The sequence below is a fragment of the Balaenoptera borealis genome, assembly GCF_965194805.1.
Source record: "Balaenoptera borealis genome assembly, chromosome: X".
NCBI classification, from domain to species: Eukaryota; Metazoa; Chordata; class Mammalia; order Artiodactyla; family Balaenopteridae; genus Balaenoptera; species Balaenoptera borealis.
The window spans coordinates 128,322,724-128,339,765 of NC_138881.1; the positions used below are offsets into that span (position 1 = coordinate 128,322,724).

General features: G+C 53.3%; 1 protein-coding gene across 8 annotated transcripts in view; it reads left to right on the forward strand.

Moving 5' to 3' along the window:
- IKBKG (inhibitor of nuclear factor kappa B kinase regulatory subunit gamma) overlaps positions 1–5,899 on the forward strand; it is a 22,191-nt gene extending 16,292 nt beyond the window's left edge. For 4 of the 8 annotated variants that reach the window (XM_082376483.1, XM_082376484.1, XM_082376478.1 and 1 more), the window contains exons 4-10: positions 59–177; positions 2,423–2,575; positions 3,085–3,181; positions 4,167–4,310; positions 4,596–4,738; positions 4,907–4,968; positions 5,258–5,899. In XM_082376483.1, coding sequence (XP_082232609.1) covers positions 59–177; positions 2,423–2,575; positions 3,085–3,181; positions 4,167–4,310; positions 4,596–4,738; positions 4,907–4,968; positions 5,258–5,400 — 861 coding nt within the window. In that variant the 3' untranslated portion in view covers positions 5,401–5,899. The remainder of the gene's footprint in view (positions 1–58; positions 178–2,422; positions 2,576–3,084; positions 3,182–4,166; positions 4,311–4,595; positions 4,739–4,906; positions 4,969–5,257) is intronic. The other 4 variants (XM_082376480.1, XM_082376485.1, XM_082376481.1 and 1 more) reach the window with 3 other exon arrangements.
- The last annotated feature ends 11,143 nt before the right edge of the window (positions 5,900–17,042 follow it).

Sequence of the window (17,042 nt, forward strand, 5' to 3'; positions counted from 1 at the left end):
AGGGGTGAGCAGCTGGTAAGGAAGCATCGCCGACAGGAAGTGGCTTTTTTTCATGCAGCAGATGGCCGAGGACAAGGCCTCAGTGAAAGCCCAGGTGACATCCTTGCTGGGGGAGCTGCAGGAGAGCCAGAGTCGCTTGGAGGCCGCCACCAAGGAGCGGCAGGCTTTGGAGGGCAGGTGAGTAGGGAGGGAAAACCAGCCTGGAGGCCGTTGTCAGGGTGCCCGAGAAGAATGAGGCCATTCAGGGGCTTCCAGAGAGTTCCTCTGTGACGGGATGGACGGGAGCACACGGTCGTGGGGCAGGTGTGTGGTGGGGCTGCGGACTGGGTGTCCAGGACCTGAGTCCCAGCGGCACTTCTGGCCTCTCTGACCTTTTGCTGGAGTTTGGATTATTTCCTGAGGGGGCATTTGCCGGGCAGCGGGGAAGAGCACCCCCGTGATCTGCAGGAAAGCACTCCAGTGCCCTCCCGGCTGAGGTTGATGGCAGGGAAAGGGCACACGCCAGCACCCCCAAGGACAGAAGACACGGGTCGGGGGTGGAGAGCCCCACCCCTTCGGCTTCCTCTCTCCCTCCCATGAGGGGCCGGCCGAGCACTCTCCCTTCTCCGGCAGTCACAGATGCCGCCCTGGGGACCCAGGGAGCCCACTCGAGACTCAGCGCCCCGGGTTTCATTGAGGGCTGGTTGCAGCCCGGCACGTGCCAAACTTCCCGATTCCCAGGGGAAAGCAGGTGCGCCCCATAAACCACCCTGTGGTGCCAGAGTCCAGGCACAGGGACCACCCTTATCAGTAGGGAAAGCGTCTCGTCGATGCAGGGCACTCGCACCAGCCCACTGCCCAGGCACCACCCCAGGGGCAGCCTTGCCAGCTGGCCCTTCTGAAGCTGGCAGCCTCAGGCCCGCCAGTCGCTCTCTCCTGCAGAGGGAGGTTCCTGTAAGTGGGGTCATTGGGTCAAAGGGCACGGATGTTTCAGTGGTTCTCACACCGCCGGGCCGCTGCCATCCAGAAAGACGGGTCCAGGCGACAGAGGTGGCCCCACCTCTCCCAGCGCGGGAGGTGATCGGGGTGCCCTGGGCGGTGTCGGGGGCGCCTTTGTGAAGGAGGCTGGAGGAGCAGGCAGGGGTGACAGCGTGTGAGCGCGCTGCCCTCTAGAAAGAAGACGGCGAAAGGGAGGCCGCAGAAGGCTGAGCCTGCTGACCCCGGGCTCTTCGCATTCTGCTGTTTCCCGTACACGCTTCTGTCCCTCCGGGCTTCGAAAAGGCACGTGTAATTTTTAGGGCACTTTTGGGTCTTCCCCGCCTATCTTTTTTCTATGCACATGAAAGAAGCCGACTTTGGTCACTTAATGACCCTGCAGGGGCGTTACTCCAGCAACTGTAGGCTCTTGGGCACCCTCCTTTCCTGTCCCCCGCCCCCGTCTCCGTGGCTGAGCATGTACGTGCTGAGCTGGACGGCTCGGGGCAGGAAGCCTGCCTGCATCTCGCATCATTCAGCGTGGCCATTTAAGTGGCCTCAGACTTAATGCACGTGGCTGCCCTTTGAGCCCTGGCCTGTCACATGCTGATGACAGTGGCAGCCGCTAAATTTTGTCGGCTCACAGATGGGGAGCTGTGTTCAGTAGATTTGGATAGGTGCGTGCACAGAGGTGCGCGCACACGGTGAGACCAGAGACCATCCCCAGTATCCTCCCCCACTGAGAAGCAGCCGCTGTCGCCCCGCAGGGAGCTGTGTGGACATAGGGATGTCGAGTCGGGAGATCGCGGGCTGGGGCGGATGTAGCTGAGGAGAGCCGAGCCGTCACGGCGCCATGGCGCAGGGCACCGGGAATTCTCTGCTGAGGCTGCTGCTATCTCCTGGGTGGGCAGGTGCGAGGCTCTTCGTGCAGGTGTGGACCCCGGGGTCCAGACGGGCCTGCGCCTCCTCGCCACTTCTGGAGCAGTGACTGGTCGGCAAAGAGCCTCTGAGCACTGCCCCTGCCTGCCCTCCCCCGCCCCCCGCCCTGCCCCATTTCTCACCTTCTCCCTCTCCGGCTTCCAGAAAGGCTGTCTTTGCTGGCTGTCTCCACCTGCTTTCCTCCCAGTCCCTCCCAACCCATCCACTGAGATGGCTCTGGCCAGGGGCCCCAGCACCCACGTGTCCCAACCCAATGGGCAGTTCCCTGGGGCTCCTCTCCCCTGGGACCACCTCCTTCACCTTCAAAAGGGCTTCTGTGGGGGCCGCCATCAGCCCAAACCTGCCCCCATTCGGCTGCCCTGCAGTTGTCCCTGTTTCCAGTGATAGTGCGTCCACCGTGACGCCTGGAGGACGCCCTTGGTCCCACTGCTCTGTGACTTGTCCCTGCCTCTGCGCAGCGTGGCAGGGATGCTGGGAGCACAGGAGGGTCCTGCTGTGGGCCCTCCGTGACCTCCCATGCCCTCGCCAGGGTCCGGGCCGCCAGCGAGCAGGCCCGGCAGCTGGAGAATGAGCGCGAAGCGCTGCGGCAGCAGCACAGCGTGCAGGTGGACCAGCTGCGCCTGCAGAACCAGAGCGTGGACGCCGCCCTGCGCATGGAGCGCCAGGCTGCCTCGGAGGAGAAGTGAGTGGCCCGCTGCCTGCTGGGAGCCCTTCCAGGGGCCGGCCGTGGGGGAGGGCCCAAAGCTGTCCCTTACCGTTGTCACACCCCAACAATCCGGCTTTCAGAGGGTGACGTTATTCGCTCTCCGGTCCACATGTTAACAGCGTCCCATCTGGGATCCTACCTTCTCCTTGTTGGCGTGTCTTTTGAGTCTTCTTCAATCTAGAACAGTCCTCCTGCTTTTCTCTGTTTTTCTTGAACTTGACTTTTTTGAACAGTACAGGACAGCTCCGTTTTATTATAAACATTTCTTTGTGTACATTTTGAAATGCCAGATTGATGGAAAATGATATGAAATAGGTAGCAAAGCCTGCCTCAGAGCTGACGGCCTTCAAGGCACACAGGCGCCCTGAAAGCCACATTCTGGTCTGTGGCCGTGACGAGAAGGAAGAGGGTGGAGCTGGAAGCAGTAAGAGCTGCGGCTGGGTCAGGACGAGGTGCTTTCTGCAGCCTAAGCTCCTTTTCCTTAGGAGGAAGCTGGCCCAGCTGCAGGTGGCCTATCACCAGCTCTTCCAGGAGTACGACAGCCACATCAAGAGCAGCATGGTGAGCAGCGAGCGGAGCCGAGTGAGTATGGTGGAGGCGTCTTCTGGGCCGTCAGCCTGGGGCTGGCTCCCCTCAGTTCAGGGATATTGGAACTCAAGGCCCTACCTTAACAGACTCACAGAGTTGGCTTTGGAGACGGACACTCGATTCGACCTAGAGCTTTGTCACGGCTGTGGGGTGATGGCTCAGGACAGGCAGTGGGGAGACGGGGACGCTTGGGCTGTGTTGTTTGCAGCCCATGTTGGACTGGGCGGCGCCTCCAGATGCTCCGCCTGCGGGCAGGACCACGCTTGTCTCCGCAGCTGGTCCCTCCTGCCAGGCGTCCCCAGATTTCCTTGGGAATGTTTCCATACCAGTGTTGAAGGTGGCCGATACCCCTTTTCTAGTTTGTCCTCATCAGACTTATACTGAGTGCAGTTTCTAGTGATCACATTTTAAGAAGGATGTAGTCAAACCTGAACATACCTGGAAGAGACTTTTAAGGGTAAAGCCTGAAAGTGGGTCACATGAGGAAGAGTTAGTTATGACAGCGTGGCCCTTTGATCTCCAGAGGGAAGGCTTGGTGGTGTGTGTGTGCGTCTGTGTGTGGAGGGGGGGTGGGGGGGGCGGGGCATCCGTGAGGGACCAGCAGACCCTCGACCAGGTGGCAGAGCGGAAGGACCGATGGGCCTCGGCTTAGCGGGCACGTGGTGGAGCATTAGTGAATGAGACTGGCTCAGTGTGGAGCACATGGCCTCAGGAGGGAGTGTGGCCCCTGTCCTTTGAGGGGTTGGAGGACTGTCCAGTTGGGAAGGGAATGTCAGCCTGGGGGGCGGTCGTGCCAGATGACCTCAGAGGTCCCCTCCAGCCTCCGCCTTTCCTGGGCCCTGCACAGCATGGGCTGGCTGGGCCCGATCTCTCGTTCCTCTTGGTTCTGCTTTCCTGGAGCAGCAGCCGGCCTGGGGGCAGCCTGACCCCAAGGCTGAGCCAGATCGGGCTCCGTCAGCTCCCCGTCACCCACATCTAGGGATTGCAGCTGGAAGAGCTCAAGCAGCAGCTCAAGCAGGCCGAGGAGGCCCTGGTGGCCAAACAGGAACTGATCGACAAACTGAAGGAAGAGGCTGAGCAGCACAAGATTGTGATGGAGACGGTTCCGGTGCTGAAAGCCCAGGTGAGGGCTCTCCTCTGTGGCCTGCGTGTGGGTGAGCAGATCGGGCCACGGGTGCCGGGGCCTGGCAGGTCTCTGGCGTCATCTTGCAGTGGCTTCTCGGAAGCTCTTTGAGTCCCTCGCCATGTTCCTTGAACTCTCAATGCCTTTGGGGTGACCGTCCTCATGCCGTGGGCTCTGGGAGAGCAGGAGCGGGCTCTGCCTTCCCCCGGCCCCCCGTGGCTGGCATGGAGTGTCCAGTGCGTGGCTGACGGAGTGTGGGCACTGCCCCTGTCTTGGCTTTGCCAGGCGGACATCTACAAGGCGGATTTCCAGGCCGAGAGGCAGGCCCGGGAGAAGCTGGCTGAGAAGAAGGAGCTCGTGCAGGAGCAGCTAGAGCAGCTGCAGCGGGAGTACAGCAGGCTGAAGAGCAGCTGTCAGGAGTCGGCCAGGTGGGCCTTGTGGCGCGGGGCCCGCGGGGGGTGGCACCGGGCACTGGGCCCGTCAGGTCAGGGGGAGCTGGCCTCCCGCTCCCCGCCTCGCACCCCACCCTTCCACCAGCTTTCTACGTGCTGGAGATTGACTCATACGTATTGATTGGACGCTTTCTTTTCTCAAAGGATCGAAGACATGAGGAAGCGGCATGTAGAGGTCTCCCAGCCCCCCTTAGCCCCTGCCCCAGGTGAGGGAGCTGCAGGGGGAGGGCTGGGGAGGGCAGGGTGCTGGGAGGAGGTGCTGAGGACCGTGGAGCCCAGCGGAGGGAGCTCCAGGGAGCTCGCACCAGCCCCTGGCCCCTCTTCCCCAGCGGTACCGCCCCTGGGGGCGGGGCTAAAGGGGAGGCGCTAGCGGTGGGGACCCAGGTCACTGGAACCAAGGTGTCTCAGCACTTTCTGCCTTGGCCCTTCCCTGCAGTTTGTGCAAGGGGACACACAAGAAGCCCGCCCCCCCTGGTGCCTATTCTCTTTCCCCAGCTCATCACTCCTTTCACCTGGCCCTGCCCAGCCAGAGGAGAAGCCCCCCCGAGGAGCCGCCCAACTTCTGCTGCCCCAAGTGCCAGTATCAGGCTCCTGACATGGACACCCTGCAGATACACGTCATGGAGTGCATCGAGTAGGGCTGCCTGCCGACACCCAGCCCAGGGCAGTGCAATCTGTTGCTTTCCTCTCCTGTCTGCCTGGTCCTGAATTAGGGGCTGGGTGACAGAGGGTGGGCCCCTTCTCTGAGCCCCGAGAGCTAGCCACAGGGCCTTACGCTTCTGTGCCCCCGTCCGCTGGTTCACCTCTTTTAGGGCACACGGAACCCCAGATAGGCCCGATGCTCTGCTTTTTTTGTTCGTTCTGTCTGCTTGAACTGCTTGTCTCCGGAGTTCGCTCTTCTTCCACCTGTGCTGGGGAAGTCAAGAGCCAAGGCCAGGGCTCCCAGACAACTGCTTCCCAGGCTGAGACAGGCAGAACCTTTCGTCCCGGCCGCCTGGCACAGTGCGGCACTGCTCTCATGGGCTGTGTGCTGTTCCACTGGCGGCTGCACCACTGTGGATCGAACTTGTCTGCTGCTAATGGACGTTTGGGCTGTTACTGGTCTTTTTACTGTCATAAACAACACCACGGTGAAAATCCTTGTGCATCTATCATATGTACCTTTGGGTTGGATCCCGCAGGAGCGGCACCATCGAGCAGGGGGTAGACAGTGCCGGCGCTCCCCTCCCCTGGGCGTGCTTTCCCGCTTCCCCCTCACTCCCCATAGCCCTGCCGCAGATGACGGGTGTCCAACCCGTGGGCTTCTGCCATCCACCAGGCGAGCCGTTCTCTGTTAAGAGAGAGCTTGAGCATCTCTTCAGAGCTTGAAGGGTCCTTTTCAGTTCTTCTGGTGTGCACAGCTTGTTTGTATTTTTTGCCCATTTTTCTATTGGGCTGTAAGTCTTTTGTTCCTTGACTTACAGGAGCTCTTTGGTCATTAGTGGGATCAGCTCTTGTGTGTGATAGAAATTTCGGTTATCTTTTCCTCCTGGCTTGGTACCGGTGTGTTTGGACTGGAGCTTGTCATCTTTGTAGTCACGTTTATCCACTGCTCCTTCACGGCTTTGGGTTTGGAGTTGTTGTGACCACTTGTTGGTCTGGTGAGGGGCGCGTCCCACACGTACACTTTCCCAGTCCTTGCCCTGACACTGCAGTGCGTACTTGTCCTCCCCAAGTGCGTTGCCACCCAGCGTGAGGAGTGGCGGCCGTATGTCATCACGTTCCAAAAGTTAGTGATGCCGTTCCCCACGCCAGCCGCAAATGCCCCGGCCTGGCCAGCAGAAGCCACTCAGCAATCTTGGGCAGATTACCAGCACCAGAGGACTCTTCCTTGTTGTTTTGCAAGATTCTGGATATTTCCGAGGATGTCAAAGCTGTGGGCACTACCCCTGCAACTGTGGTTTATTCCTCAGTGCCCAGCCTCTTCCTGCACCCCGTGGGCTGCCCTGGTTGGGAATGGGATGTCACAGATCCGTCCCTGGGTTTTGTCCAGGCCTCGCTGCTGTGTGGCAGTGACAGGGTGGGCTAGGATCAGGGTATAAGTCTCCTGCTGGGAGACGGCCCAGCCAGCATCCTGTTCTAAAAACAAGCCTTGGCTGGGGGCTTTCTTGGCATCTGCAGGGGTGGGAGGGGCTGACCCACTTCCTGAAGCCCAAGTATGTGGTCGCAGATGGTCCTTCGGGAACACGTTAAAGGCACAGATAGGTTCTCTGCTCATGGGTGCTGCGTTTCAGTCCACATCCTGCAGTTTTTCTACAAGAGCACTTTCTGTTTTGGGGGGAATGTGTTTGTTAGTTTCCTGTTGCTGCTGTAACAAATGGCTACAAACTTGGTGGCTTAGTCTTCTCCGCTTCTGTCTGTGTCCTCTTTCTTCTCTTCTAAGGCTACTTGTCATTGGACTTGGGGCCCACCTGTGTCATCCAGGATGACCTCATCTGTAGATCCTTACTTTCATCACATCACCAAAGACCCTTTTTCCAAATAAGATCACAGTCGCAAGTTCTGGGGGTCAGGACACGTATATCTCTCTTGGCCACCATTCAGCCCAGCACAGGGCCGTCTTCTGGAGCCCATAGATTAGGACAAACGCAGCCAAAGGCAGGCGTCTCCAGGAGCTGCAGCTCTGTCGGAGGGCTTGTTCCCCAGGGTGATGGTGGTGAGGAAAGCTGGAGGTGGGGGTGGGCGGGCCCTTGCAGGCTTGGGGAGTGTCGATCCTTAGGACGTCTTGTCTCCAGCTGGACACCGCTGCTGGGGCCGACGGACGTGGCCGGGAAAAGGGGGCAGCGCCGTTGGACCACCTGCAACCTGTGCTGGCTCCTGGCTGTGTAGGGATTGGCTTCGTGCTTCTAACAGGGTGACAGGGGCGCACAGGAGCCCTTCTCTGATCAGCTCCCTTTTCTGAAAGGGGGTTGGAAGAAGGGGAGACCCTGGAGCGGTGCGAGGCGGACGCTCTCCCCCCCAGGAGTGCGCCTGCGGCTCGCCGGTGACCCCCATGCAGGCTGCACGGCGGCAGCGGCGAGAGCTTGACACACGTGCTGCCCGCGCCCCGGACCGGCTGAGTCGGGGCTGGGATGGGACCAGGCGCCGGCCGGGAACCACTGCTCTTCGGAATCTTCTCTTCCTGGAGGCTGTCTTGATTACTGTAACTTTGGAATATAGTTAGGGAGCCTGATTCCTCCTGTAGGGCCGACTGGACCCGAGAGACCGAGGGTTTTAAACCAGGGCTTCCACTCTCTGGCTTCCGGAACAAGTGGCTGGATTCCTCCCGTGAGGGAAGCAGCCTGCCTGTAGGATTAGCTGTGGCCCCTTGATACTCATGACCCTGGGTTCGGGAGGTAGAGACAGACAGACAGACAGACAGAAGCACATCCCTGTTGTCATTCCCACACGCCCCCACTTCGTTACCTGCTTAAGAGGAAGCCGGATGCGCCATAGAAAGGTTTTCTCCCTCACGAGAGACGAAAACAGCACAGGCTCAGACTACACAAAAAGTGATGCCAAAAGAGCAACAAATGAAGACTTCCAGTGCCCTGCTGACAAGGCGCAGGGACCCCCTTCCGTGGGGGCCAGTCAGGCGGGGTGACGACTTGGGCCTGTGCAGCCAGCGCTGCGGACCCCTCATCACCTGGAACATGCTCTGTAGCACCTTGGTGTGAAAAAGCCCATAGACACAATTACGTATAAAGTGCGACCCCCAATAAAAGAGTAAAAGCTGCCGTGCACGCCCGGCTACCACTTGGATGGATGTGGTGGTAGGATTACCAGCGATTAAGTTTTCCTTACGTATGTATTTTCTAGATGCCTATCATTTGCATGTATGAGTTTGATACATAGAGGATGTACGTTACTGCCCTGGGGCGGGTGCAGCAGGGAGGTTTGACTGCAGGTGGCTGGCAGCAGATGGTGTGAGGGCCGACTTGACGCTTCCATGCTGCACACACTGGATGGGGCAAACGGCAGAGACGTATCGTCTCCCAGTTGTGCAGGCCGGGAGGCCAAGATCCAGGGGCGTGGGCAGGGGCAGTTCCTTCTGGGGACCGTGAGGGAGGGTCTGTTCCAGGCCTCTCTCCCGGGCTTGGAGTTGCCGTCTGCTCCTTGTGTCTTCACGTCGTCTCTCCTCTGTGCGTGTGTGTGTCTCCAAATGTCCCCTTTTTATAAGGACACCAGTCCCATTGGATGAGGACCCACCCCAGTGACCTCACTTTAACTCGATCACCTCTGTAAAGACCCTGTCTCCAAATGCAGTGGCATTCTCATGTCCTGCGGGTGAGGGCGCCCATGTATCTTTGGGGGGACACATTTCAACCCATAGCACGTGGGGCACCCAGCCGTGTTTTATAGGAGGCCCGAGACAGCAACGAGTCTGCTATTTTCTGTTAGAAAATGCAGCTCTGCCTGCATTGCGAGTTGGATGCCTTTGGTTGCCAGCCGACCACTGACACGTTAGAAAGGGGACGGGGCTGAGCAGGTTCCCTTGGCCGCAGCAGGATGTTGCCCGTCTGAACGGACAGAGCTGACGCGCCCCTGTGCGGGCTTTGCTGAGGAGCAGAGAGCAGCAGCGGCTCCTTGGGGAGGAGACGGGCCCGGACGACGTCTCCCTGGGCCCGTCTGCTGTTTGATGGTGGCCTGGTGATTTTACCTCTCTGAGCCTCAGGCTCCTCATCCATAAAATGGGACCATCCAAGTACTGACTTCCATTTGAGCAGGTTGTCCTTCGCACACTGTTCGTGCATGGTGGATGGAGAAGAGGAAACGAAATAGCACTGCAGTAGCAGCACTTTGCGGGTGGGCAGTGTGGGGTGTGGCTGCTTCATGGTGTCTGCGACCTCATCCCTTACTTATTGGAGAGTCTCATGCCTTAGTGGCGGTGAAGCCATGGCAAGGGCGGCTCTTGAACAACCTTGGCCAAGGCAGAGCTGAACTGTGGCTGAGGTACAAACCACAAGCCTCTGAAGCGGACATCTCAACCTACAGTCAAACTGCGCACTGCACCATGGGTGGGTGGGTGGCGGAATGTCCCCAAATCCGTTGTGTAAAATGGGGAGCATGTTACTGCCGCATCTGTGAGGTCAGCTGGGTGGGCACGGTCGTGAGCCTTCACTGTGTTTCCTCATTTATTTGCAAACGACCTCTCTAGCCCCATCAAGGTAACCAGTGTGTAGATATTCAGAAATGGAATGAGAAAACGTGCTCGGACAGATAGCTGCACACTGACCCGTGCTTGTACCTTTCCCGCTGACCCTGACATCTGAGAGCAGTTAAGTGCAACCAACTGAACATAGGGTGGGAAGCAAAACTGATTTCATAAGAACATAGCGGGACTGTTGGGCTGACACAGTTGTTGTAAACGCGGTGCTCCACGGCAGAGGTTCCGGTGTTCTTGGTTGGATTAGCTGCTCTGCTAACCACAGGGGTGGCCAAGCCCGTGTTTCACTCAGGCATGAGGAGCTGCTGCTTTAGGAAATCAGGAAGAAGTAAACAGCGCATCTAAGCCTGATTCTCGAGTGTGGTAACACAGCTTATGAACTGCTGACAGACCCGGGGGTTTGTTACATAAGTGCTTCTGTTACCCAGTTGCTGGCAAGCACTGACTTCCTAACAGCTGGGCTTCTCTGAGCACATCCCCAGCAACTGCATGGTGTTGCTCACAACAAACCAGACACACACACACACACACACACACACACACACACACACACACACACGAACACACTGACTGCTAACTCTTCGTTGATCCCTGGCCTGCCCAAGTGACACATCGAGGTGTCTGCACTGCTGCCCACTTGTGCTCCCAAAGCAACTTCAAACATAATGGAAACCTAAGAGCACATAATTCCAAACTGGTAATGCATTTTAAAAAAGCTGATTTTTTAAAACATCTTTATTGGAGTATAATCGCTTTACATTGTTGTGTTAGTTTCTGCTGTATAACAAACTGAATCAGTTATACATATACATATATCCCCATATCCCCTCCCTCTTGCGTCTCCCTCCCACCCTCCCTACCCCACCCCTCTAGGTGGTCACAAAGCACCGAGCTGATCTCCCTGTGCTATGCGGCTGCTTCCCACTAGCTAGCTATTTTACATTTGGTAGTGTATATATATCCATGCCACTCTCTCACTTTCTCCCAGCTTACCCTTCCCCCTCCCTGTGTCCTCAAGCCCATTCTCTAGTCCTGCGTCTTTATTCCTGTCCTGCCCCTAGGTTCTTCAGAACCATTTTTCTTTTTAGATTCCATATATATGTGTTAGCATACGGTATTTGTTTTTCTCTTTCTGACTTACTTCACTCTGTATGGCAGACTCTAGGTACCTCACTACAAATAACTCAATTTCGTTTCTTTTTATGGCTGACTAATATTCCATTGTATATATGTGACACATCTTCTTTATCCATTCATCTGTCGATGGACACTTAGGTTGCTTCCATGTCCTGGCTATCGTAAATAGAGCTGCAATGAACATTGTGGTACATGACTCTTTTTGAATTATGGTTTTCTCAGGGTATATGCCCAGTAGTGAGATTGCTGGGTCATATGGTAGTTTTATTTTTAGTTTTTTGAGGAACCTCCATACTGTTCTCCATAGTGGCTGTATCAATTTACATTCCCACCAACAGTGCAAGAAGGTTCCCTTTTCTCCACACCCTCTCCAGCATTTATTGTTTGTAGATTTTTTGATGATGGCCATTCTGACTGGTGTGAGGTGATACCTCATTGCAGTTTTGATTTGGATTTCTCTAATGATTAGTGATGTTGAGCATCCTTTCATGTGTTTGTTGGAAATCTGTATATTTTCATCAGAGAAATGTCTATTTAGGGCTTCTGCCCATTTTTGGATTGGGTTGTTTGTTTTTTTGATATTGAGCTGCATGAGCTGCTTGTATATTTTGGAGATTAATCCTTTGTCCGTTGCTTCGTTTGCAGATATTTTCTCCCATTCTGAGGGTTGTCTTCTCATCTTGTTTATGGTTTCCTTTGTTGTGCAAAAGCTTTTAAGTTTCATTAAGTCCCGTTTGTTTATTTTTGTTTTTACTTCCATTTCTCTAGGAGGTGGGTCAAAAAGGATCTTGCTGTGATTTATGTCATAGGCAGAGTGTTCTGCCTATGTTTTCCTCTAAGAGTTTGATAGTGTCTGGCATTACATTTAGGTCTTTAATCCATTTTGAGTTTATTTTTGTGTATGGTGTTAGGGAGTGTTCTAATTTCATTCTTTTACATGTAGCTGTCCAGTGTTCCCAGCACCACTTATGGAAGAGGCTGTCTTTTCTCCATTGTATGTTCTTGCCTCCTTTATCAAAGATAAGGTGACCATAAGTGTGTGGGTTTATCTCTGGGCTTTCTATCCTGTTCCATTCATCTATATGTCTGTTTTTGTGCCAGTAGCATACTGTCTTGATGACTGTTGCTTTGTAGTATAGTCTGAAGTCAGGGCTCCTGATTCCCCCAGCTCCGTTTTTCTTTCTCAAGATTGCTTTGGTTATTCGGGGTCTTTTGTGTTTCCATACAAATTGTGAAATTTTTTGTTCTAGTTCTGTGAAGAATGCCATTGGTAGTTTGATAGGGATTGCATTGAATCTGTAGATTGCTTTGGGTAGTATAGTCATTTTCACAATGTTGATTCTTCCAATCCAAGAACATGGTATATCTCTCCATCTGTTTGTATCAACTTTAATTTCTTTTATCAGAGTCTTATAGTTTTCTGCATACAGGTCTTTTGTCTCCTTAGGTAGGTTTATTCCTAGGTATTTTATTCTTTCTGTTGCAAAGGTAAATGGGAGGGTTTCCTTAATTTCTCTCAGATTTTTCATCATGAGTGTATAGGAATGCAAGAGATTTCTGTGCATTAATTTTGTATCCCACTACTTTACCAAATTCATTGATTAGCTCTAGTAGTTTTCTGGTAGCATCTTTAGGATTCTTTATGTATAGTATCATGTCATCTGCAAACAGTGACAGCTTTATTTCTTCTTTTCCTATTTGGATTACTTTTATTTCTTTTTCTTCTCTAATTGCTGTAGCTAGAACTTCCAAAACTATGTTGAGTAATAGTGGTGAGAGTGGATATCCTTGTCTTCTTCCTGATCTTAGAGGAAATGGTTTCAGTTTTTTACCATTGAGAACGATGTTGGCTGTGGGTTTGTCATATATGGCCTTTATTATGTTGAGGTAAGTTCCCTCTATGCCGACTTTCTGGAGGGTTTTTATCATAAATGGGTGTTGAATTTTGTCGAAAACTTAAAAAGCTGATTTAAAAATTTTATTTTCAAAGGTGTTCTCCAAACACTTCGTGATGTGGGTGTTTTTATAAGTTGTAGTAAAATACACGTAAGATTTACCATCTTAACCATTTTTAAGTGCACAGTTCAGTGGCATGAAGCACCTGCACAGCGTTGTGCAACCATCCCCACCATCCATCCCCGGAACTTTTTCATTCTCCCAAACTGCAGCTCTCTCCCCGTTAGACACTAACCCCATCTCCCACCCTCTCAGTCCTCATCTCTCTCCTGTGTCAGCAGCGTAGGACATGCAAAGAGTGGCTCAGCCGGCCGTTAGGTAAAAGGGTAAAACCAGGTTTTGTTTGGTAACTACCGACAGCAGGGGAAGGCGCCGAGCACCCTTCTGATGGGCACAGAGGTGCTGGCGATTTGAAGGGAGAGTGAGGTGGGGGCAGCGAGCAGGGGCTCAAGTGAAAACCCACGTGGGGTGGCTCAGTGTCAGTGCGGTGAGGTCAGCGGCATCCACCCCGGGAGTCAGTTCTGGAAGTTAGGATTCCATCCCGCGCAGACACGGGCAGACCGAGGCCCTATCCTTCCTGAGGATTCCGTTTCAGAGGAATGGCTCTCAGGTCCCCGAGAAAGACTCCTGGGTTGTCTCAAAGGGACAGAGGAAGGATTCACAAGTTGGGAGCCCTCTTAGGAAAGGCTCTGAGGATGGTGGGGGGCTAGGTCAGGTGTTGGCTGGAACAAAGAGTACATTCTTTTGCCAGCCCTCTTTTCTCAGACAGGAACTCAAAAGGGGGCTGGGCCGGCTCAGGGTCGTGAGCTTAGGCTGCAAGAAGCCAGACAGTGTTTGCCACCCCTGAGTGCCAGGGGTTGAATGGAATGTTCCTGCCAAGAGTTCTTGTAGTTCTCAACGTCACCCTCTTCCCCTTCCTCAACTGTGTCTTTAGGCCTTTGTCCCTGCTGGCCTCCCCACCCCCTCGCGGGGAATGCCCTTTTCCAAATCTTTGCATGGCTGGTTTCTCTTTTGTTGTTCAGCTTGAAGTTGAAACATCACCTCCTTCATCTATAGTCTCCATCCTAAATCCATTGCCCTGTTTGAATTCCCCATCTTTTCTGGTTTGTTTTCCATCTCTCTCCACTAGAGGGCAGAATCCCCTGGAACAGTGTGCATATAGAAGGCCTGAGCTTGCCTTGAAGCCCCATCAGTATCCCTCTGTCCATATTTTTGCAGACATCACCCCATCCCGATAAATGGTACTTGACAGAAATGTGTATTAATGTGCTAGAGATGATCACACAGAAAACCTCTTTTAGGGAGCATGTGACTTAACTTGGGTGGGCCTCTTATAAGCATCTGTATTTTTTATTGATATTTTTCTGGAACACGAATGGGTAGATCATGTTGGCCATGTACAGGCAGGAACACAGACCCTGGGGTCACCTGGACAAGTCAGAGCACTGCCCCTTATTTTATTTTATAGTAATCTTTTATTTTTTAATTTATTTTTATATTTATTTTTGGCTGTGTTGGGTGTTCATTTCTGTGCGAGGGCTTTCTCTATTTGTGGCGAGCGGGGGCCACTCCTCATCGCGGTGCGCGGGCCTCTCACTATCGCGGCCTCTCTTGTTGCGGAGCACAAGCTCCAGACGCGCAGGCTCAGTAGTTGTGGCTCACGGGCCTAGTTGCTCCGCGGCATGTGGGATCTTCCCAGACCAGGGCTCGAACCCGTGTCCCCTGCATTGGCAGGCGGATTCTCAACCACTGCGCCACCAGGGAAGCCCATCTGCCCCTTATTTAATCTCTCTGAGCTGTAGTTTCCCCATTTATAAAAAGGGCAGAATGCCACCTGGTTACTTCAGAGTTACTAATGAGATGATGCATGCAACACACTTAGAGTAGTGCCCAACCAAAGGTAGAAGGCAAGGGATTTCCCTGGTGGCGCAGTGGTTAAGAATCCACCTGCCAATACACGGGACACAGGTTCGAGCCCTGGTCCGGGAGGATCCCACATGCCGCGGAGCAACTAAGCCCGTGCGCCACAACGACTAAGCCTGTGCTCTAGAGCCCGCAAGCCACAACTACTGAGCCCACGAGCTGCAACTACTGAAGCCCGTGCGCCTAGAGCCTGTGCTCCGCAACAAGAGAAGCCACCGCAATGAGAAGCCCGCGCACCGCAACGAAGAATAACCCCTGCTCACCGCAACTAGAGAAAGCCCGCGCAGAGCAACGAAGACCCAACGCAGCCAAAAAAACAGAACAAAACAAAACAACAACAAAAAAACCAAAGGTAGAAGGGAAAACCATGAAGGCAATTCCAGTTCAGGCCATGCCAAAAAACTGGATTTTCCTTTAGATTATAACTATTGTGAATATAAATTTTAAGGAAATTTTAAGGAAAGTCACTTGGCGGCTGCTAGGCTGCAGGAGCTGGGGGAATTGGGAAGTGACTGCTAGTGGGTACAGGGATGATAAGAAGATTCGGAAATTGGTTGTGGTGATGGCAGCAAAAGTCTATGAATATACTAAAACCCGCTTGACTGTGCACTTTAGACGGCTGGATTGTATGGTGTGTGAGTTTATCTCAATAAAGCCGTTATAAAAAATGTTGTCCAAGAGCCCTATGCAGCATCCTATAAGCTCCTTTGAAAATGCAAATGAGATACAGCAAAATATTTACACCTTTCCCAAAGCTCTGTTTGACAGATGACCATTGGACAGGTGGTGCCATGTGCACTAACCACAGGGCGGAAGAGAACAGGGGACTGTCTGCCTTGGTCTCATGATGCAGGTGACCCCACTCTGTCCTTTCCCTAGAGGCTGCTTTCTCTAGAGTCATTCAGAGGTGAACCCCCCACAGAGGGGGGTGTGCATGTTGGGGGTGGGCAAGCAGCAGCTGATGCTACCACATCCTTGGTGGAGCAAAGCGCAGGGCAAGTGTGGTAGGTCCTGGCGGGTCTGGAAGCAGGGAGACCCAGGGATGGAACGGTTCTGTGAATTCCACTGGTTCCATTGGTTCTGAGCATTGTGGGTCTGGGGGCGAGGTGGGGACTGATTTCTCAGAACCACGTGGATGAACGTCTGCTGCCAACATACAGGTTGGAAGTCCAAGATCAAGGTACCGGCAGATTTGGTGTCTGGTGAGGGCCCACTTGTGCTTTGTAGACAGCCATCTTCTCACTGTGTCCTCACATGGCAGAAGGGGTGATGAGCTCTTTGGGGTCTCTTTTGTAAGGGCACTAATCCCATTCATGAGGGCTCCACCTTCATGACCTAAATCATCTCCCAAAGGCCCCATTTTGCAGGTAAGGATTTCAACACATGAATTTTGAGGGGACACAAACATTCAGTCTATGGCATAATTCAACCCATAACAGTACCATTAGATGCAAGCAAAAGCAATCAATTCTTTTCTGGAGAATGCCATCCTAGGCTCCAAAGAATCCCCACAAAAAAACTTCTTAAGGACAATGGGCAGTAGACAGTTCAAAAACAACCAAGCACTCAGTAACACAAGGCATCCTGAACAGGACAGGTGCCCTGAGACACCTCAGGAAATGGAAATAAAAGCAAAAATAAACAAATGAGACCTACTCAAACTTAAAAGATTTTCCACAGCAAAGAAAACCATCAACAAAACAAAAAGGCCACCTACTGGATGGAAGAAAATATTTGCAAATGATACGTCCGATGCTGGTTTTTTCAAACAATTGTTATTGGAGTATAGTTGATTTACAATGTTGCGTTAGTTTCAGGTGTACAGCAAAGTGAATCAGTTATACATATACATATATCTACTCATTTTAGATTCTTTTCCCAAATAGGTCATTACAGAGTATTCAGTAGAGTTGCCTGTGCTATACAGTAGGTCCTTACTAGTTATCTATTTTATATATAGTAGTGTGTATCTGCCAATCCCAATCTCCCAGTTTATCCCTCCCCGCCCCCCGCCCCCGCTTACCCCCCTGGTAACCATAAGTTTGTTTTCTACATCTGGGACTCTATTTCTGTTTTGTA